General features: G+C 39.6%; 1 protein-coding gene across 1 annotated transcript in view; it reads right to left on the minus strand.

The window, feature by feature from the left end:
- Positions 1–4,373: 4,373 nt before the first annotated feature.
- LOC149185034 (transferring glycosyl group transferase) overlaps positions 4,374–22,965 on the minus strand; it is a 71,012-nt gene continuing 52,420 nt past the window's right edge. Inside the window, exon 2 of the mRNA XM_089417766.1 lies at positions 4,374–5,255. Within this exon, the coding sequence (XP_089273892.1) occupies positions 5,015–5,255 (241 nt within the window). The 3' untranslated portion in view covers positions 4,374–5,014. The remainder of the gene's footprint in view (positions 5,256–22,965) is intronic.

Here is a 22,965-nt window from a genome sequence, read left to right on the forward strand (position 1 = left end):
AGCACTAACTCAACAAGATATTGTGGACACGCCCATCTCCTTCATTAGCAAGACCTGTATGGGCACCAACCTAGGGTCTTCATATGTAGAGTACTTTTGACTTCACCGGCATGCTTCATACTTCATGCGTTCACAACATCATCAACCCTCAATTTTCATGCTCCAACGCCTCTCCTTATTTCATATCCCAGACATAGCTATAAGCCCTAGTCATATTAGCCTTCATTCCCTAGCAAACCTCAATAGTATCATTCTCCATAATATAATCCCAGACTAGTGCACTTCACAAATTCACAACCCCAAAACAATGCACTTCACAACATTGTAGACATTAGTCCTTCATAGTGCACCCTTAACGCTCCAAGAAAACTTCTTAGACTTCTCTTGTGCACCTTTAAACCCCAAGAATACTCCTCAACTCCTCTTGCGCACTTTGGATCTCTTTTGCACACTTGCACTTGATCGTCTTGCTTGGATACCCTTCAAATGTGTTCATCTATCATTTGTTTATAGTGTTTTTTGTGTTCATTATGAGGCCTACTTGTAAAAACTACCTGAGTCGACCTGTGCTTTCTGGCTGGGCAGACCTGACAGAATCTTACTTATCTCCTCAATCCTATGGAGTTATAGGGAGTGACATATATTGTTGGAAAGGTCTTGGAATGAATTTTTCAACCATATATCGTATGCTCCCTTTTGAGTTATGTCTTTAGAATAAAAATGTTTTCAAAGATAGAGTATCCAAATTGAGCATCAAAAGTCCAAAATCAATATTTCCAACAATTTCCATCTTGAAATCTTTATCTTGGATATCTGTAGTCTTTCCATTTCTTTGACATTAATGGCAACAATATTTCCAACAATAAGGATGGTGGGTAGGATACGACCTGAATGCTTCAATGGCACATATGGCAGGTACAGAGAGGAATTTGATATGATATCAATATGTTTGCATTGCATGAGGTGTGGCACATCTTCCCCCACAACATACATAAGGTAACATCCTGCAGCCAGTTATGGTATACAGACAAGGGTTAGTAAATGCACAGCTTCCCCTGCACATTCAAATACTGCTATCCTCACCCATAACATAATGCCCTTCAATTTTGTCATGAAATGGTTTGCTTTTTCACTCAACTAATAAAAATCTGTTTTAGTAGACAATCATTGATAGCAAAGTCCATATAGGCTACATCAGCACCTATTAGCAGTTGTAGCCTACATATATCAAATCTTCCCTTGTCAATAGAAACAGAATTCAAGGACATGGAGGCAGTAGACAGTGGTTTATTTTGCAGATATGACCATCCTACCATGCTTCAATTGCAGCACCATGTCAGAACCTTCTTTACTTGACAGTGACTGCTGTAAAAACACTCTAGACTATGTGACTATTAGGTTTGTGGGTTTTGAAGAGCATTTGTGCAAATTAAAATCAAGAGTTTAAGATGATGGACTAACCGTGATCAAAACAGGAGAAATATTAAACATTTTGAGAGGCATGCTTACTCAAAGTCGCTACACTTCTGTAAATCCTGCTTATATTGAATAATAGTTATCAGTATCTAAACCTGAGACTAGGCGCCTATACTCTTATACTGACTGTTGATGCTAGCTCGAATCATGAATGTTCAAGGCTGACGAAAACAACATTGCCCAGAAGGCATGGTCAGTAGCTGTTATAATTGTTTGGGCAGACTGCAGAAGCCTGTTTGGCCCATACTGAAGAAACATCAGGAAAGATCTCATCCGAGCCTTAGTAGGACTAGCTTACATAGTCAAGTTCTGATCTATTTAGCTGGGGACTCAACTGTTCATAGAATTAATCCATAAAATGTTGTTAGAAAGGAAGCCGGATAAACAAAATAGCAATCCAGCATGGCTTACCACAGATATTGCAATCCAAGGACCATCATCACACCAAGGGCATAATAAAAAAGATTCCCAGCCTATTTGGAAGACTAAATGGCTTGTCTAACACATGAAATCAAGAGCCATGTAGACTATGGTAAAGCTAGAGATTATGGAGACCGAGAGTAGAACCTCTCGCTCCTCACATCATCTCCAGCACATGGATACATCATTCCATGGATGAAGAATAATCCATAAACACCTGAAGCGCCAAGATGAAACTCCATATATTAGCCACAATGTTGATAGATCATAGAACATAGCTTGACCATACAAAGCGCCGAACATCACTTGTCACAAGACCAAAACTCTTATTACTTGTGTCTGAAAACATTGCCAGGATGAATTGATTCATTCAATCTGGCAGCTTCCCAGCTTGCTTTGCTTTACAATATTATTTCCCTTTTTTATTATACATGGATTATACTTCATTGCTCATCAAAAGCACTGCAAAATGGTTTGACAGTCATTAAGCAGATAAGAAGCCAGTACAGTCTGTAAGGCGTTGTTCGGTTTGCACAAATACACTAGCAAGTAATTTCTTATTTTTATAAGGACCCTATGAGACCATCATATCCAATGTCCACAGCCACTGCTGGTAATGCTCCTTCTCTAGGAGAAAAAGTCTGCACAGTATGCACTACGAGTGAGGACAGTTGTGCTAAGTAGGGTCACTAGGGATACTCCACAAAAAAAATGGGGCTGAAAAGTTAAACAGCCCTGGACACTTCTGAACTACTAACCCTACTTCTTTTGCAGTTTCAGCCAGTTGAAAACATCAAACACAACTTTCAATTAGAAAACCAACCTTAACATCACAAAATTTATAGCATCTTTCTTGATATTGTAAATGCTCTGGATTCAGATCCCTGCTCCATTTACTCTCGAACAGTCCCTTCTTCACTAGAATTCAAACTGGATGCAATGCATATGAGTGCCCTCCATATATGGGAAAATGTTTCTCCAGAGGATCCTAGGGTGAGGCCAGTATGCTGTAATGTTATATTAATATCAATGTTCCACCAAGGTTCCGGGACGAGGGGGCGCGGGAGCGGCCTATGCAAAAGCTCCCTACCATTTTTTAGGAAACGTGGGGGAGCGTCAGGGTCTTAAAAATTTATAAATATAAAATATAATTTATTAATTGAGTCCACTATGACAATTTGGTTTGAATTGAAAAGCTGCAAAGCATGATCATTGATATGAATATCATTTGACATTATCCAAATTTATAATATCATATAAAATAATAAATTTAAAATTCTAATTCAGCTTGGTCAAATTCTAATTTAGATTTTGGTCAGATAGAGGGAGAGCTTCAGCTTGATAAGGTAGCCACTGAATTCTGTGAAAAGGTAAATGAACAGATCAGGAACACTGCATTGGCAGTAGAAGGGGCAACTACAATGGGTTGTCCAGCTGTATTGGATCCAACAGCTAAAAAGTTTGTTATATTATATATAATATAAACAGTACACCATATGCTGAAAGAAGAGTTTTAGTTCCAGGAGAGATGAGAAGATCACATGAAAGAGTTTCTGACAGTTTACTATCAAATGACATTGACTGCAGGATGACCATCTGCAAACCAACTTGGGTGACCAACGATGGCATGGATAATTTGTCTACCTTATTAGAGCAATGCCATGCAGTTCAAACTTCAAACTAGCAGTGTATTTCAGGGGTGAAAATAATTTTCAGACCTGAGAATTCAAGCTGAGCAACTGTGGTCTGTGTAAATTTTGTAACTGTATAAATTCATATATAACGACAATTCCTGAGGTTTCTTGCTGCCCATAGTACTTTGTCATGCTTGCAGTAAACGCATGTTAGTCTATAGTCCACCCAATTATTTCCCACATGACATAGGTGCTGCTTCCATAGTTTGTATGTCAAATGTCATGCAAATTAAAAACACAAACTGAATGTCTCATATTCTTTGCCTGTGACTCCAGTTATCTCCCCACTGTAATCCAGCCATCACTTGAGAAAAAAAGAAGTTTTAAAAGGGAAAATTCATGTACGTGCTATATGGTCCAACAAATTTCCATGATACTGACCCTCTAAAATAACGCTTGTTGAAACCAAAAGACAGCAGAAGACGTTGTCCCCATACAAAACATGAGTAGCTTTGTACCACTTTAGGTCTATTAAATCATAAACTATAAGCAAGGCCATTTTTTTGCGGGCGTGGGGAAACGTCCCCTCAGGGAAGGGAAACGTTTCCCTGGCACGTCCCCCTGAGTTTCCTCCATTTTGGGAGCGTGGGGAAACGTCCCCTACTCGTCCCCAAGTCCCGGAGCGTGGGGGAGCGAGGAAACTAGACCCCTAAGGGGGGGGGGGCGAGTCCCCGTGGAACACTGATTAATATGTCCAACAAAGAACACAAGTAAGAGCTAATTCAGGAGATCAGGTAAGGAAAGAAATTGCACAGAAGCAATTACATACAAAATTACAAAGAATTTATGATGTGTGAATCAAATTGATTGACTTCCGTTGCTGAATTTCAATTTCTTGCTTGGTTTGCCCATTATCAGTGGCAACAAATGCCATCCAACAGCATTCATACAATTATACAAGAACTTGTTGAAGTCCTAAACCAGAAGAAGGAAAAGAATATCACGAAAATGCACCCCTTAATAATGCTCATACAAACAGGTAAATAAAGAGAGTTTGCTGGAAAAGGTGGTCATCTTTGCTCATGAGACCCCTCCCCTCCCCTTCACCAATTTTGGCCATTATTCATGACTCAGTAAATAGTGTGCTCTTAAAGTAAGAGCATAAGCATTAAATTAGTTTGAGCTTTGACCTCTGCTAGAGTTAAAATTAAAATATTGTTATGTGCAAATTGACATCAGGCTTATTGCCCACTCATTGCACAAGGCTGATTGACTTGCAGTAAAAACTGGGGGTCAGAATAGTTAATATACCACATATCATCAAACAGCTCTCCAATTTTGATTTTATGAGTTCTCGTTTGGAGATGCAACTTGAAGTTCCATCAAGCAAACTCCCTCCCTCATAGACAACATAGAACACTACAAAATTTTGGCCAACATACATTGCAGCTTGCTAGCAGAATGCTGAGTTAGTAAATCTCAATTCAAAATCCAAATTTGAATTCTCCCACTTTTGCATCAGTAACACACTCCCAAAAGGACGCAGACTTCTTTCTTGTTTTCTTCTCTTCCTCTTTGTGTTTTAGCTCTTCAATGGAACCCGGATTAAGAGTCTCATATGCTTTTCTAAATTTGTCATACAAATTGACCCGGTCTGTTGTCCCAGACACTAGTTCCTTTGAATTGGGCCTGCTGAGGAAATCCAGAACATTCAACAAATTTCTCCTGCAAAATACCCAAAATAATGAGACAGGGAACTTTGCACAGTACCAGATATGAAATTAGTTTCACAATATGGTATATCTTAGAGAATTCAGAATTGTAATCTAAGGAGTTAAAACTCGAGTAAAGAGGGAAACTCAATAGAATTATCCATTTGAATGCTGCCTCTATTTATAGTTTTAATTTCACAAAATGCTATCAAAATTGGCCTAAACTAAAATGGAATTCTGGCAGGGATTAGCACCAAATAGCATTCAAGCCAAAAGGCATCTGAGACTGTACCCTGTACAATGGCCTTAAACCATATGTAAGGGTAACAAACAAGAACATATAAAAGGTATGCAGATATGGAACTGACAAAATTCCTACATTTATCATCCATAAGAGTGCACAAGACTAGAAATTTCATGAATTGAAGGTTTTTTAGTAAATTCAAAAATTACAATTCTTAGAGGTTCCACAGATCTGATCCCTGTGAATTACCAATCTTAGGGCTGAACTGAAATATAAATTTCAGCAGCAAAACAGCAGACAACATTTCACTTCACATCAACCCCAATACAGTAGGCAATCCAACAGAGAAGATACCAAATATATACAAGTAGTTTCATCCTTTTAGGGCAATCTTTTCATGCATAATCCAGGTCTGAAATCACTGAAATTAATGCAGATTTACAGCAGTAAATATGTCCCTCTAGATTCAATAAAAATGTTAAATTCCACAACATTTCAGCCTTAACGTATGTCAAATCAGTAAAAGAGCTAGAAATTACCAAAACCAAGAAGAGAATGGTAGCTGAAAATCAAATTTGCAATAAGGCACTTATGGACAGCTGAAAATTCATATACATAGATAAGAGATGAAGTTTAAGAACATGTTCTCAGCTATGACAAGCTAATACAACCCTCCAAGCTCTCCAAAAGCCTATCTAGTGAAAACCAAGAAAAACCCTAGCTTCACCTATTGAGAAATCAATGCTAGAAGAATTAGGGTTTGATTTCTCTTTCTTGATAATTACTTGTGAATTATGTTGGCTTCTTTTACTTCTTTATTATATTATCTTTCATCAAGCAATTACCAAATCACGTGTGTATAAAGATCACAAGAACAAGAGACAAAAGATGTAGGCACTCTGTCAGGGCAAAACCCCTATCTAGGGGAAAACCCAGTCAAACTTCTTCCTTCAATGGTTAAGACGAGATAATCCAAGACTCTTCAACGTAAACATAGACTTCCTCCAACCACCAAGTCAGCCCTTCCTTCCAGCGACGTCGATCTAGATCTTCGACCCTGTAGCAGTAGCACTTCGACCCAGCAAATCCAGAATTTCGACCTTCCCAACAGCAAAACTTCGACCTTCCTAGCAGCAGAATTTCGACCCAGCAAATAGCCCAGTAACTTCAAATAAAAGAGAGAAAGAGATAGCCTAGAAACTTTGACTTGCAATCCTTCTTCTCCTTGAACTTTGCACTTTTTTGCACTTCCTTCTTGTGTATCAAACTTGTTGAGTTGGTGAGCAAATAGATCGAACTGCACTTGTATATATAGCCTCTTCTGTGGGTCGAATTGTCCTCTTGTAGGCCGACTTGATGTGGATGTGACAAATTACATATTTGACTCAATAATAATTCTTTTTACATTATTCAAAAGCCCAAGAAAGGTCTCATTAAATGGACAATGACTCTAATGACTCAATATAAAACCTAGAAGTCCCCAGTGGGGCCTTTGACCTATAAAATGATCAACCAAGCATGAAACCCATGCTTTAATAAGTCATTGCAATAATAATAAACTTTTCTTTTTCATTCTTTGATAAATACATTTCATAATGTATCAAATATGAAGACCGAACCTAGTTACATTCTTCAACACTCCCTCTTAACTAGGGAGGTATTCATAATTTACACATGTATATACAAGTACAAGGAAGATCTCAAAACACAAGAACTACGAACTTAGGCACACATGGTGCCACAGACTAGATTCCTGACCAGGGCAATATATTTGGGTGGGACTAAGATGGACTAAAGCTTTCAGCCTCTCTAGGTACCATCAGGCTTACTTGCTAACCATCAACCCAGGGAACTAGGTGTGTAATGCAAGGTCAGAGCTCCATGACCAATGCCACCTTCTCTACTTCGGGAACTAGATATCAACACACAGGTCGGCCAGTGTCCTCCCAGGTATTTTACACACAATGCCTCAACAAATCTCTTCCAAACACTTACCATCAATGAGATTAGTGATATCAACCAAACCAAGCATGCTTCTAAGATATTCAAACTTCTTATTAAGAAGAGTCTTTGTTAACACATCAACTACGTATTCGTCAGTCGAGACATACTGTAACTTCACGATCCTATCATGTACAAAACTTCTAATGTAGTGGTACTTATTGTTGATATGCTTCGTCCTTGCATGGAACACAGGATCTTCAGACATCTTAATGTTGCTTTGATTATCACAATTTATCACAGTAGGACTTAGAGGCTTCTCAAACAAATGACAAAAGTTTCCTCAACCATACAACCTCCTTTCCTACTTCACATGCAGCCATATACTCAACTTCAGCACTACTCAAAGCAACAGGATCTTGCTTTCTACTCATCCATGAAATCATCGCAGATCCCAAACTAAAACATCCACCAGTAGTGCTTATTCCATCAGTCTCACTACCACCCCAATCAGAATTTGTAAAACCTATCAACTTGATTTCCTTGCTATCATACTTTAGGCAGTGATGTATAGTGCCATGTAGATATCTTAATATATGCTTGGCATCTATTTAATGATCATGACGAGGGTCCAACTAAAATTGACTAAGAATGTTCACAACAAAACATATATCTGGTCTAGTGTTATACATTAGAGAACCCACCAACTTATGATAGGTGGTACGATCTACGAGACTTGAGTTAGAGCTTCTCAACTTATTGAGATTGGTGATCATGGGAGTAGTCATGGGCTTGGAATACATCATACTGAATTTCTGCAACAACTTAATTATATACATTCCTTGCCCCAGATATATCTCCCCAGGTTTCTACCATACTTCCAAACCTAGGTAATAATGCATTAGTCCCAGATCCTTCATCTCAAACTTGGTTGCCAGTGTCTTCTTGCATTCTTGTATCTTTCGCTCTACAACTGTAATAAACAGATCATCCACATATAGTAGAATAATGGTTGGCTCATTATCCACAACTTTGATATGGAGATTTGGATCAACAATACTTTTGACGAACCCAATTCTTAGAAGGTATGCATCCACTCTTGCATACCATGCCTTAGGAGCTTGCTTCAAACCATATCGGGCCTTCTTGAGTCTACAAACATGAGTGTCTTCACCATTTATTGCAAAGCCTTCAAGTTGTTCAATGTATACTTCTTCATCGATGGTTTCATTCAGAAATGTTGTTTTTACTTCCATTTGATGGATATTCCATCCCATTGTTGCAGCTAATGAAACCAAAGATCTTATAGTAGTATATCTTATGGTAGGTGCAAAGGTTTCTTCATAGTCTATGCCTTCCTCTTGAGAGAAACCCCTTGCAAAGAATCTATCTTTGTACATGTCTATGCTTCCATCAACAGCATGATTGATCTTGTAGATCCATGTGACAACCGATTTGTCACTTGGTCTAGGAACGATTTCCCAAACCCCATTCTTCGTGATGGATTGATATTCTTCCTGCATAGCCTTCTTCCATACTTCTTGATGAGCAACTTCCTCAAATGTAGTTGGTTCAGCTTCTATTAGTTTTGTCATGTATGCGACATACACAAAATGTTTTTTTGGTCTCTTGCTTTCTCTGAAGGTTCTTTTTGCAACTCCATGTCCTTCGGCATATTCAAGAGTAGCTTTTAACCAATTTGGCCTCTTTCTTGTGTCAGGTATGATCACAAGTTGAATAGGTTCACTTGGTCCTTCTTCTTCTTCTTCTTGATTTGTAGTAGGATTGTCGTGATGCTCTTCTTCTTCGAATAGTGGTATGTCTTCGTCATCAGAATCAATAGGAATATCTTTGGATCTTTTGTAGGCATGATTTTCATCAAATATAACGTCCTTGCTTACTTCAATATGACTTCCTTCCTTGATGTGGATTCTATATGCCTTTGACGAAAGACTATATTCAATGAAAATCCCTTTAATGCTTCTAGAATCTAGCTTCTTTCGTTTGTCCTTTGGAATGTGGATATAGGCGGGACATCCAAAGATTTGGAGATGGTCCACACATGGCTTCCTTCCTGTGAATGCTTCTTCGAGTGTCATATTATCGAGGATTCTATGAGGACTTCTATTTTGTATATATACAGCGGTCATTGTTGCTTCTCTCCATAAAAATTTTGGTATATCTTGATCAAAAATCATTGTTCATATACATTCTTCAAGTGTTCTACTTTTCCTTTCTGCAACTCCATAGTGTTTGGGATTGTAGCAAACAATAAGCTTCTTCTTAATTCTTGCTTCTTTGCAATATGCAATTATTTCTTTTGAAGTGTATTCTCCACCATTATCGAATCTCAAAGTCTTTATTCTTCTTTCGATTAAGGTCTCTACTTCAGACCTAAATTCCTTGAACTTTTCAAATACTTTGTCCTTTCATTTGAGTAGATAGAGCCATGTCTTTCTAGAGTGATCATCAACGAAGGTTACATAATAAAGATGACCTCCAAGTGATTTGTCAGACATAGGCCCACACACATCCGAATGAATGAGGTCCAATATTTCTTTAGACCTTGTTTCACTGCTTGTAAATGGCTTCCTTGTATTCTTTCCTAAGGCACATCCCTTGCATATTCCTTCACGGTCTTCTTTGATATTGGGAATGCCATTTACCAATTGATTGAGAGAGGGAATAACCTTATAATGTAAATGTCCATATCTTTTATACCATATTTCAATGGGATTTATTTCCATGTGAACTAGGGCTTGAGGAGATGGTGTTATGACTCTATATAGACTTCCTTCATGTATTCCAATAACCCTAGCTTTATCGATGCTTGAATCTTTTCCCCAAGCCAAAAATTTTCCATCTACAAAAGCAATTCTATCACCTTTATCTTCTAAGCAATAAATTGAAAGTAAATTCTTTTTCAAACCTGGAACATAGAGTATATTGTTGAGATGTAGCTTTGCTCCATTGTCCAGCTTCAAAGAAGTTGATCCCATGCCTTTAACAACATAGATTTTGTTGTCTCCCAATTCCACTGCATGAGAAGATCATTACTTTGATAGAGTGTGAAGTTGTTTGTTGTCTCTGGTCATGTGCCTTGATGCTCCACTATCAATAATCCATGCATTGTCATCATGAAGTGAACCTGTGAGTGCAGCCAAAGACCCTTTTCTTTTGACCTTATTGAATAAGTTGTAGATGATTCTTTTGGTCAAGCTTCCTGCAATATTGAATCTCATTTTCAAGTATCTTATCATAGAGGGAGTAGCCCTTTCTTTCAAGCCAACAGAGTGATCTCCAATCTTCCTTGACCTTAGCTCTGATACCATGTTGACAAATCAATGCTAGCAGAATTAGGGTTTGACTTCTCTTTCTTGATAATTACTTGTGAATTATTTTGGCTTCTTTTACTTCTTTATTATATTATCTTTCATCAAGCTGTTACCAAATTATGTGTGTATAAAGATCACAAGAACAAGAGACACAAGATGTAGGCACTCTACCAGGGTAAAACCCCTATCTAGGGGAAAACCCAGTCAAACTTCTTCCTCCAGTAGTTAAGACGAGATAATCCAAGACTCTTCAACCAATACACAAACTTCCTCCAACCACCAAGTTAGCCCTTCCTTCCAACAACTTCGATCTAGATCTTCAACCCTATAGCAGCAGCACTTCGACTTAGCAAATCTAGAATTTCAACCCGGCAAATAGCCTAGTAACTTCGTATAAAAGAGTGAGAGAGATATAGCCCAGAAACTTCGACTTGCAATCCTTCCTTCTTCTTGAACTTCGCACTTTTCTGCACTTCCTTCTTGTGTATCAAACTTGTTGAGTTGGGTGAGAAAATAGATCGAACTGCACTTGTATATATAGCCTCTTTGTGGGTCAAATTGTCCTCTTGTAGGCCGACTTCATCAAGCAAGGGTCGACTTGGTGTGGAGGTGACAAATTACATATTTGACTCAATAATAATTCTTTTTATATGATTCAAAACCCCAAGAAGGGTCTCATTAAATGGACAGTGACTCTAATGACTCAATATAAAACCTAGAAGTCCTCAATGGGGACTTTGACCTATAAAATGATGATCCAAGCATGAAACCCGTGCTTTAATAAGTCATTGTAATAATAATAAATTTTTCTTTTTCATTCTTTGATAAATACATTTCATAATGACCCAAATATGAAGACAGAACCTAGTTACATTCTTCAACATCACCAATGATACTCCAACAAGAATCACCACTAGCAAATTCTCCTTGGCCTCATGCATGATATCTCCTCTTCTCTTCTTCCTCAACAAGCACAACTTAGGGTTTATCAACAAACCTTAACTCCAATGCCTTAGGGACCAAACCCTAGCCTTATATTTCAAGAATGCTCGAAGAAACCCTATCACCTTAATACAACAAGATATATAGTACAAAGAAGATTGAACAAGAGTGATAGAGATAGAACTAGCACTCCTCTTACATCTTTAACACAAGTGTAAAGAAGAATAAGTGCAAGTGCATTGTTAATGATGATAATGACTCTCACCTACATGTTTAAAATGACAAGTGTACCTAATCCCCTACAAATAATCTAAAATACATAAGTAGGTTCACATATGTGAAGTGTTCTACTACAAGTGACACATGGTCAAGCTCCAAGGTGACAATGATCAACAAGCAATGCTCCAACCCCAAGAAACGCTCCTCCTCCAAGGGTCCAAAGCTTCAATGTGTTTCCAAGATCATGTACCTCCTCAGGGACAACAATAACTACACGTCCACTCCCTCAACTCAAGTGAAATCAAGTGCAAGCCTCTCGGAGTGAACAACCAAGCAACCCCATGTTATCTAAGGCTCAACAACCTCCTTTGGTATGCCCAATGTTCCTCCTTCAATGCAAGTTGTCTTCATCAACCTCCCTACATGCATTGACTACATGAAGAAGTCACCAAGCTCCATACCTCTCCAATGCCCAAATGAAAAATGTCATGCAAGCATCCATACAAGGTCTAGCAAATTCAAGAGTAAGCCATCTTCAATGTGCAATTCCATCATGAAACACCATGGGTAAACCATACACCATACACTCCACATCTCATGAGGCACCCCCAAACATGGTGTAAAGTGTAAACACTTTTGATGTTGTTGTAGCATTTTTTTTTTTGATAAGTTAGTATCAATTAGTCAAAAATGAAAATATATTTCAAAAAATGTTAAGCTAGGATATGGACAAAAAGAATATTGAATTTAAAAAATGTTAGGGATATTTAATGAATAAATCCATATCAAATAAAATGTTAGAATAGATGCCCTAAAAAATGAAGGCAAAAATAAAATGTTAGGTTAGAAAGAAAAGCAAAAATAATAAACTCTGAAAGTGTTGCAAATCCAAATGCCACTACTCTTAGTCCAGTTTAGTTTTGCAAATAAAAGTTGTGAGCAAATTGTTTAAATGCCACACAGTTTATACAATCCAATTGTACAGTTTAATCATAATTGGATTTTATTTAAATTATTTGTCAATAGGTAGCAAATAAAATTGGCTCAACAGTTTAATCTGAGCCAATGGAGGAAATAAGGGATAGAAGTAGATTAGTCATTAAAAGGAAATATTGAGTTGCTAGTCTAAATGCACTCGGAGAAATAAGTGAAAATGTTAGGAGAGTAAAGGGTAGGTAGACATATGAGATATAATTGGAGCATGAAAGGATTTTATCCTAAGTTGTAACATTGGAAATGTGTGCATACGGTGATGGGTTTTAATTAACCATAAATTCTAAGCACCAATGTTATTTTGTAAATATCCTAACTTCATTCATCCATTTATTCGCCCATAACCCACAATTGTCACATCCGCCATAAATCTTGACCCCACCATCACTTTCCGCCTCACGTTGTTAAATCCCTTTCATCTTACCTTACATCCCGCACACTCCCCCGAGATCCGATGGCCCACATCGCTCCTCGGCCCTCATTTACCGTCTGAACTTTATCAGCGGGGGGGAGTCCGAAGTGGGCAGTTTCCAGGGGGGGGGGGGGGTCCGAAGTGGGCAGTTTTGGAAACTGCCCTCTTAAACTACTTTTCCCTCATTCTAGTCTTTCGGGACTTAAAATCCTGAAACAACTTACCACCTAAAGTTGCTCCAGAACGCAGTTTACATTTGATCGTTTACCGTCACTCCAACATCACTGTCCACGTCCGCTCCATGTCACTTCCTCCATCCAATCAACTGTCGCCTATCCATTATTCATTTAATTCGCAACTCCCGCGAATTTATGCCCCATAGACCCATTTATCAGTCCCATTGGATAATTAATGAGGATTTAGTCGTTCATTAAACAACCCCGCTCCATTTTTGTTCATTATAAGCCATGTTCCCTAATGAAAACCGTTACACAGTATAATTCTGAAACTCAATTCATCATTGGAGATTTCGTGCTTATAGCCTAAACGACAGACTCATCATTCATACAAATTCGTCATTCTGTTCAGAACCAAGCCAACATCTAGGTCCACCTATCTACTTTCAGTTATATTGTTTTTTTGTTTTCACTGTGTTTCAGACTAATTTCTTCCATTTTTGTCACTTTCAACCTGTAATTCACTTAACAAGATGCCTCCTAAGGGAAAAGAAATTGCAGAAATCCCAAATCCTCTTATTCATCCACAAGTTGACTTCCATCATACTCCCCTGGTCGACAGAGATTGTAAAATCATTGAGTCTTCCTCTCAATTTGATTTATATGAAATTTATTGTTGGATGGAGGATCAATTAATTGATCAGACAAATGAAATAGGACTTTGGGACTCCCACCTTCCCCACTACATTTTCCCTCAGATACACAGAGCACCTGAATTTGTCAGGAAATGCCATGAATCCTATCATCCTACTCACAGAGCAATCATTTCACCCACAGGAGAAATCCTCTGTTTCATCAATGCTAAGTCCATTGGAAAGATGTTGCAAGCCCCAACTATTGCACCAACCCATCCTTTTTCTCATGAAATCCTGATAGAAGCTTATCAAAAGCTAGATTTTACTAAAAGATCCCAAATTCTTGAACTTTTCCTAGCTATAGATAGTCCTCTGCCTAAAAGAAACCCTCCCTATGATTCATCCATGTTCCCTGATAGAACCAAGCAAATCACCACTATTTTGTCCTATCTGCTTGGTTACAATTCTGATCAATATGTTAATGAAGCCATCTTAGGTTTCTTGTCAATATTTTCTGCTGATTCCAAACCCACTGTTCTCTATAACTTTAGCCAATTCCTAGCTGAAGCCATACATGAGCAATTTGTCCAATTTAACACTAAAGAAGTATTCAAGTATGCTTCAGTACTTGTATACCTTTTTATATATTTTCAGGGAGACAAATTTCCATTCACCTTACAGAAGCTAGATGAGGAAGGCAACCAAAAATCAGTGATCTTTTGGACTTCAATGGGAATGAAGGAGAAAGAAGAATTTACATATAAACAGTTCATAGAATTGTTTATTCATCTAGCTATTAGTCTTACAAGCAACACTCCAGTACCAAGAATCAGTGATGAAATTGTGAAAGTATTGCAGCTAGTTGATCAAGCCACAACAGGAGATTAGTATCTTTACCAAAACTATACAGAAATCAGGGTTTATGGCTATGAGCTTCCACCCTACAAACTTCCCAAGTACCTCCCCATCAGAATCTTTGCATTGGAATATATTAGGCAGAGGTTAAATGCAGATGAAGTACACTTTGTAGCTGCAAAGAAGAAATCACAATTCAAGCTAAAAGCTCAAGTCGGTCCATTCATCTGCAACACTAAAGCAGCAGGAGAAGAAGCAGACAGGTTATTAAAGGAAATGAAGTTTGGTCTCAGTTTCACTTGGTCTTATGACCCAATGGGAGTGATTTCTAAACTTTGGGTTGAAAATAAGTTCACTGCATATCACCACACAGCCATACCTGAAATAGAGCAATACAAAAATCAGTTGGAATGGAAAGAGAACACCCTTCAAGAAGCTGAAGAGCAGGCAGTTTCTACTTCAAATCTACAAACTCCACTTGCATAGAAAAAGACAACTAAACGAGGAAGGGAAGAACAATCATCCCCTACAACTGAAGCATCAAGCCAGGGCTTTAGGATTGTGCATAGAAAGAAGAGACCTAGGATCTCTGTGATTGTTGGTGCAACAAATGAGTCTCAGAAAACAACATTTGATGGACTTGGAGAGACTTTGCTCTATACACAGTCTGGTGGACAGTCTACCTAGTCCCCAACTCATTCCACTACTTCTCAGGAACAACAGGTAATTCAGACCAATGGAAGCATTTAGAAGGACAAGGAGGAGGACATCTTTCATGTTTTCAGTGAGATTAAAAAGAAGAATGAAGAATTGAAATTGAACACCTATACCCAATTCTGGAAACATTCCTCCAGCTCTCAAGCCAGACTTCTTTCAGTCTTTGACTCTGAGAAGGGAAAGATGCAGATGGCTTTCCTGCAAGCACAAATTCCACAGCCCAAGACTCCTGCACATTATCACAAGCAATCCTCATTTGAGTTTAATGTAAAAGATGTACATCCAATTGACCAAATTGAGATGCATAAACAAACTGGCCAGATGATTTCTTCCACTTTAACTCATACTTCCATGAGTTTGTCAAAGTTGCAGGTCACCCTGGCCAATACACAGTCACAGCTCAAGTTGGAAAAAGTTTCCTCACTGGCAAAGGACACCAAGATTAAATCTTTGGAAGATCTGGTGCTGAAGATGGGTTATGATCCCTCAAACATAAATGTAGCAGAAGAACTTGTCAAGAAGAAAAACGTTGAGCTCTCAGCATTAAGGAAGCAGCTCAAATTGCCAGCTTCTGAGGATCCAATGACCAAGGAGATTGAAGAAACCGAGACTCAGAAATCTGACATGATGAAGCTCATCATGGAACAAAATCTGCAAATAAAACAGATGGAGGAGCAAATGGAAAAATTGGTCAAAGAGAGAGGAAGTTGTGAAGAGGACTCAAATTCCAATCGATGTAGTTCCTCTTTCAGCAGTCTCTATAACCAGAGTTTCTACTTCAAGCACAGCACCAACTACAGGTACAGCAGAAGGAGCTGAACAACTTGCAGAAGCTGTTCAGAATCTGTCCATTCAAACAGTTGAAATTAAGAAGTTGCAGGATGAACTAAAGGAATTAAAACATATGAAGGCAGTTGCAGACAGTTCACATGCAGCCGAGTTGCAGAGGACAAAAAGTCAAATTGAAGTTTTGCAGAAGGAAATCAAAGAATCTTACCTTGGAAACAAACTAGGTTTGGCAAAGGAGATTCTATGGGAAGAAATTACTGAATCAATCAAGGATATCTGGCCCTATATCAAGATAATCTTTGATCAAAAAGACTTGTTGGAGAAAGCTCAGGAAGCTGTTGAAACTATTTCTAAAGAGCTTGAGGACATGCCAGAAATTGCTTCTGAAATAATCAAGTTCCTGAATTCTAAAGACAGCTATGAGCTTGAAGAATTAGGTATAAATGACAGGACAACAACTATACTGGAAGTAAAGAAGATCATTACCAAGAAAAACCTCATCCTTCAGTTGGAGGAAAAGTGTAGCAGTGTGAATACCATAGTTCAACAATTTTTCAGCAGGTTAGAACCCTTGACCAGCAAGGGTTTGCCCTCTATGCTTGTGATAAACGACAAATTAATGCCTATTGAAGATTATGTTCGAAAGCTTACAGAGGTAGGCACCAATGCAGCTTCAGTTTCAAACATAAGAGGTGCAGCAACACCAAGGGTTGCGCTGAATGCACTCAGAGATTCCTTTTTCATTTTGAATGAAATCAGACATATATTTCCAGTAAAACCCACTTTTACTAAATATACAGAGATAGATGAAGTTTATAGAAGGGTAACTAAGTTATCTATCCCAGATAAGAAACATTGGGAAGAATTAACTGATTTACTTGACTAAAAGGGTGATCAAATAGTATTCAGTATTTTCAGGAACAGTCATCACCATCTCAACAGTTCTCAGTTTTTCCAACAATAGTCATCAACAACTCAGCACCAAAATAGTGACAGATCGACTATCAGTTTATATTCCTGATTTTATATTTATCTATTTTTGTAAAATAGTTTAAGATATTTTCTCAGTTCTAAGATTGTATAAATAACTCTCTTTCACGAGTTATTAAGGGTTGCACCCTTGAAGAAGCATTTCTAAACATTAAATGTACTTGACTTTTCTGAATCATTAATACAAAAGCAAAGGATTCTGAATTCTGATTCATACAGTTTCGTTTTTACTGTAAGTTTTTCCAATTTTATTTCACAATGTTTTCTTCATATTCTTATGTTTTACAAAGATAACCTGGTAGGAGTAATTGTGTTTCAATTTATTCTTATAAGCTTCTGAAGTGATCATCTATAAAGAGAATGAATTATATAAACTGTTTGTTTAATTAATTCCCTCAAAATCATAAAATCATCAGTATCTTTTGTAAGCTTAAGTATATTGTGTTAAACCTTCTAAACATGGTTTAAAGGTTTTCTTACTCATGATTATTTAATTTTCAATTTGAAGACTATGATAGTCATATCATCTCTCTATTTTTGCTCGCCACCATACAAGCTATATCACTATGTGAATTTTAATAGCAGCCCTCTATTTAAATATTAATACTATTCAAAAGGTCAGGCATCACTGTTTTAAATCTGTTTCATACATTGGTCCTCCAAATTAAAACAAAATCCCCAAAACAAACAAACATCTTAGATGCCCTGGCATTATAGCTGACCATTATCATCTCAGAGATACAACAAAAGCAACTCCAAAAGTTAACATTCCTTTACAAGGAAAGTGTTTTCGCTGACACCTGTCTTCTCCCTATACAATTCAACCAAACTTGTCATCTATAAACATAAGTTAACACTCCTTTACAAGGAAAGTGTTTTCACCAACACCTCTCTTCCCCCTCTACAAGTCAACCAAACCCGTCGTTTACAAATTTAAACCTACCATAGTCTCAAAATCAACCACTATCTTCTTAAAAGGAACTATTGCCTATCCATCACATTCCTCCACCAAGGCATCACATGGAAAGCCCTCAAAACAATTGGTAAGCTCATAAGTGGAAGAAGCCAATGCAATATGGCTATAATATATCCTAGGAGGTATACTCACCCTCATTGAAGATATGGGCAATCCTACATGCTCCTATGCCTCTTGTAATGTTTGGTATCAACCATCTTAGCGTTTTGTATGTTGGAGTAGAAGGTGAGGGTATATGTATCCCTAATCTCACCTCATCCACTCTAGAATTTGACTCACTATAGTCTATGAATCAATCTCTAGAAAGCCTCTTCAATCCCTTCAATCTTTGAACAAGAATCATGTGCACGAGAAGACCTCACGTCCTCATCAAACTTCCAATATCTAAATACAGTTGTCTTTTGTTGCATTGGAAGATATAGAAGTATCATTGCCTTTAAGAACAGAGGATGCCATCAGAGCATCTTGAATCTCCAAAGAACAATGGCCACCTAAAAATATAAAGGAACATAACTCTAGATCATTAACAACCAACTAAACTCCATCATCCCTAAAGTCACTATCACAAGCCAAATCAATCAACAACCTACGATCATCGGTATCTTGCCCATGCACCTCAAAACCTCCAACAACTAATGCATCAACCTCAATGTAAGATACCCCTTAGGAATACCTTGGTGTCTTGCTTAAAGTTCTGAGTTTTGTTTGAGTTTTTCACTGTCATTTCATCAAATAGTTTAGTAACATATGGTTGTAGGTGCACTTTTAATATTTTATTTCAAGGAGTTTAGCACAATACCAAGAATATGTCAAGGAAAAGACTCCAATCTAGCTAAATATATTTATTTTAACTCAGAAATACAATGACCACATGTATTTGTTCACCACAACAAGAGATTTATGTAATATTCCTAATTAGCCCCAGCTAATTGGAATATTCGATTTTGCCAAATTTTGCCTTCTATAGTTATTTTGTAAATAAAAAAAGTGAGAAAGGGGGACATAACTCACTTTTAGAATAAAAGTCACTTCCTAGTAGCCCAACGTTGTGACTTAAAGGGAGAGCCAAGGGGGCCAAAAGGGGGATGCAAAAATGGAGCCCACGCAAACACATGGAGGGACTGCGCATGAGGGGAGGAACACGTGGCAAAAGGGGAATCACGCAGAAGAAGGTGAGCATTGGGATTGAGAGAGGCAGAAGCTATAAAAGAGAGAGGAGCCCCTCATTTTGATCATTCGGTTATGTGCATTTGTGATAGTCGTTTTGGCTTAGAGCACGCTGGCTGTTTAGCTAGTCTGCAGCACTGTTTAGTGCATTGAGTGTCTCCGTTCGGAGATCTCACCCTTAGCCCAGAGGGACTTCGAGTGCCTGCTCGGGCAAGGTATTTTCATTGGCATTTCAGCAGCAGTATCTACAGCATTTCAGCAGTGGTTTTATCAGTGTTTTGGAGGACTACGCAGCACTGGGAGAGGGACGCAGTTCTTTTTTGAAGCAGTTTGGATTGAGGGTTTGTGGAGGATTTGAGCCTAGGGATTGAGCAAGAGATTAGCTCTCGCATATTGGAGGAGTTTGGTAGAGTCCTAGGCTGATTTTTGGAGGGTTCTATTCAGTGGCAGCGTAGAGCAGTGAGGAACTGCGCAGAACCCCAAGGGGGTGATTTTCGGGGGTCGGCCATTCTAGGAAAGCTTTCTGGGTTTTTCTGGGTTTCTTGAGTAGAGTCTGATTCCAGAGTTTCAGCTTTTTCTGAGGAGGGGAGCAATCCCAAATCCTCGTTTGATTTCTAGCAGCAGCAGCAGCACAGCAGTTTTCCCAACAGCTTGGACGCAGATCAAAGAGGGGCCATTCCTTTGCTATTCTAAGTGTATTTTTTCACTTGCCTTATGCAAGTAGAGGTGCCATCTTCCTGATCACCTCCTGTACACATTTTATTACTCAGTATAATAAAATGGCTTAGCATTCTCTCTGCATTTCTTGTGCATCTGTTTATGGTTTATTTGATATATATATATATATAGTATCATTGTTACTTGTATCTCTGTGAGCATTCTCGGCTATTATACCACTTGTGTGTTTCTATTATACTCTTAGGCAAACTTTGGAAAGGGCCAGGTAGCCTCCGGATCTCGTCCTCTTTTTAGAGGCGACATATCTGGTAAATGCCCTCCCAATCCATCTCTGGTTGGAGTTTGCTTGTGTTTGGAGTATATTCCTGATATGGGATATTACAGTGGTATCAAAGCATAGATCTGGCTCAGCCTGTAGAGCTAGCAATCTATGACACCGAGGGAGAAACCCTATATTTGTTACAGAGGTCGGAGATACAGAGACGTTGGGCGTAGGTTGGAGAATACCTACGAAGAGGGAGACTATGTTCCGGTGGTGGACGCAAAACAGAGGGAGCCGGTGGTGGACGCAGAGCAAGAGGCTCCAATGGCAGATGATGACGGGAAGAGATTTGTGGATATGCTCCTCAAATCAGTGCAGGATCTGTCGAGGCAGATTGAGGTGATGGGGCAGAGATTCACGGCAGTAGAGGCCAGACAGCGTGACAACCCACGGGTTTTCCAGGTTGAGGAGGGATTGGGTGCATCCCACCATTTGCCAAAGCAGCGTGATACTGCGCAGCAGGTGGCCTCACATGCCCCTACACGCTCTACCATGCCCACTTTCTTAGTAGCAGACACGGAGGCCGTAGCCCAGCAGGAGGCAGAGCCTGGACACATGGGTGATTATTTTGCAAAGTACCAAGCCTATGGGCAGGAGTTCAGGGAAGCCCTCTCATTCCGTGATTTTGTTCAGCTCCAGCGGGATAGTAGACCCCGCGACCATCACAGAGGGTACCGACATTATCATGATGGTGACACCCACCATGCAGCGAGTAGATTCCACTTGCCTATGTTTGATGGCTCATCAAACAATTCGGCAAGGTCTTGGGTGGAGAAGCTGGACATTTATTTCCAGCTTAACTAGATGTCGGAGACAGAGGCCATCAAGGTGGCAACATTGCATTTGGATGGTGAGGCCCAGGATTGGTGGTTTCATGGGATGGTTACACTAGGACACTCCATGGTGACGACATATACCGATTTCACCAGGAGATTAATGGAGTGATTTGATCAGAGGGATCCAGAGCAACATTTTGTTGAGCTGACAAGGCTCAAACAGATAGGGAGCCCAGAGACCTACATTGCAGATTTCTTGAGGGTCTCAGTGATGGTGCCAAAACTATCCATGGCACGGAGGATCTATCTGTATGTTGAGGGGTTAGCAGAGCCACTTCAGGGTCTAGTCAGATCCGTTAGACCGACCACCCTTCAGGATGCTATCAGCAGGACCCAAGACCCGGACACCTTACCCCCAGAGACATACTTTCCAGTCTAAGGGGAAGGATGCGAGGATTCCATCTCCAAAGGGGAATCCAGGACGAGTGCAGATTGACGATGATGTCAAGAGGGAGCTGAAGAAGAAGTGGTTGTGCTTCACATGTCAGGAGCCATGGGCACCAGGACATAGATGTGCTGCTGGCAAGGCACATTTCATTGAGGTTTTCTCCGAGAGCAGTGGAGAAGAGGATGATGAGGATGGTGTGGAGGCAGGAGATAGCCATGATGGACAGGGACCATTGCCACCTCCACTGCCAGCAGCAGGTGGTGCATCTTTTGCACCCACCGGAGGGGCCCTTGTCGCATTGCGAGGAGTTCCCAAGTATCTGACGCTACGTGTACGAGGGACAGTACATGGCCAGCGAGTGTCAGTTTTGGTTGACAGTGGGGCAACCCACAACTTCATCAATGCACAGATGGTTGAGCAGAGAGGTATACAGACAAAGAGATTCGATGGGTTTTCAGTCTCGGTCCCAGGAGATCAGACCATGACGTGTGCTCGATATGTTCCAGAGCTTTCAGTGACGATGGGCACCTACACATTGACTGACCACTTTTTCGTGGTCGATATTCCGAACACCAACATGATACTGGGTGTTCAATGGCTCATCACTCTAGGGAAGGTCACGATGGATTGGAAGACCCTAGAGATGGAGTGGGATGATGAGAAGACAGGGAGGCATGAGAAGATACGGGGACAGCATACGTATCTGCCTCAGACTGTTTCGACTCATCGAATGGAGGCAGTCTTCCGGAAGGGAGACATAGAGTGGGCAATAGAGCTGCGTGCATCGGAGGCAGGGACTACAGGGCAGACAGTGCACCCGGAGATACAGTCCATCCTTGACCGGTATGCCATAGTATTTGGGGAGATTCCGCCGGGTCAACCACCGGACCAGGGGTTTGAGCACACTATTGAGCTTGAGCAGGGCATACAGGCAGTGATTACTACCCCCTATAGGCATCCCAAGGCCTATTGGGACGAGATAGAGCAGGCCATTCAGGAGTTGCTGGCTCTTGGGCACATCCAACCGAGCATGAGTCCTTTTGCTTCTTTTGTTGTGTTGGTGAAGAAGAAGGACGGTACATTCAGGATGTGCATTGACTACAGGGCC

Source organism: Pinus tabuliformis, chromosome 3_2 (genome assembly GCF_031772625.1).
Source record: "Pinus tabuliformis cultivar Carrire ecotype Pingquan chromosome 3_2, CPIR1, whole genome shotgun sequence".
NCBI classification, from domain to species: domain Eukaryota; kingdom Viridiplantae; phylum Streptophyta; class Pinopsida; order Pinales; family Pinaceae; genus Pinus; species Pinus tabuliformis.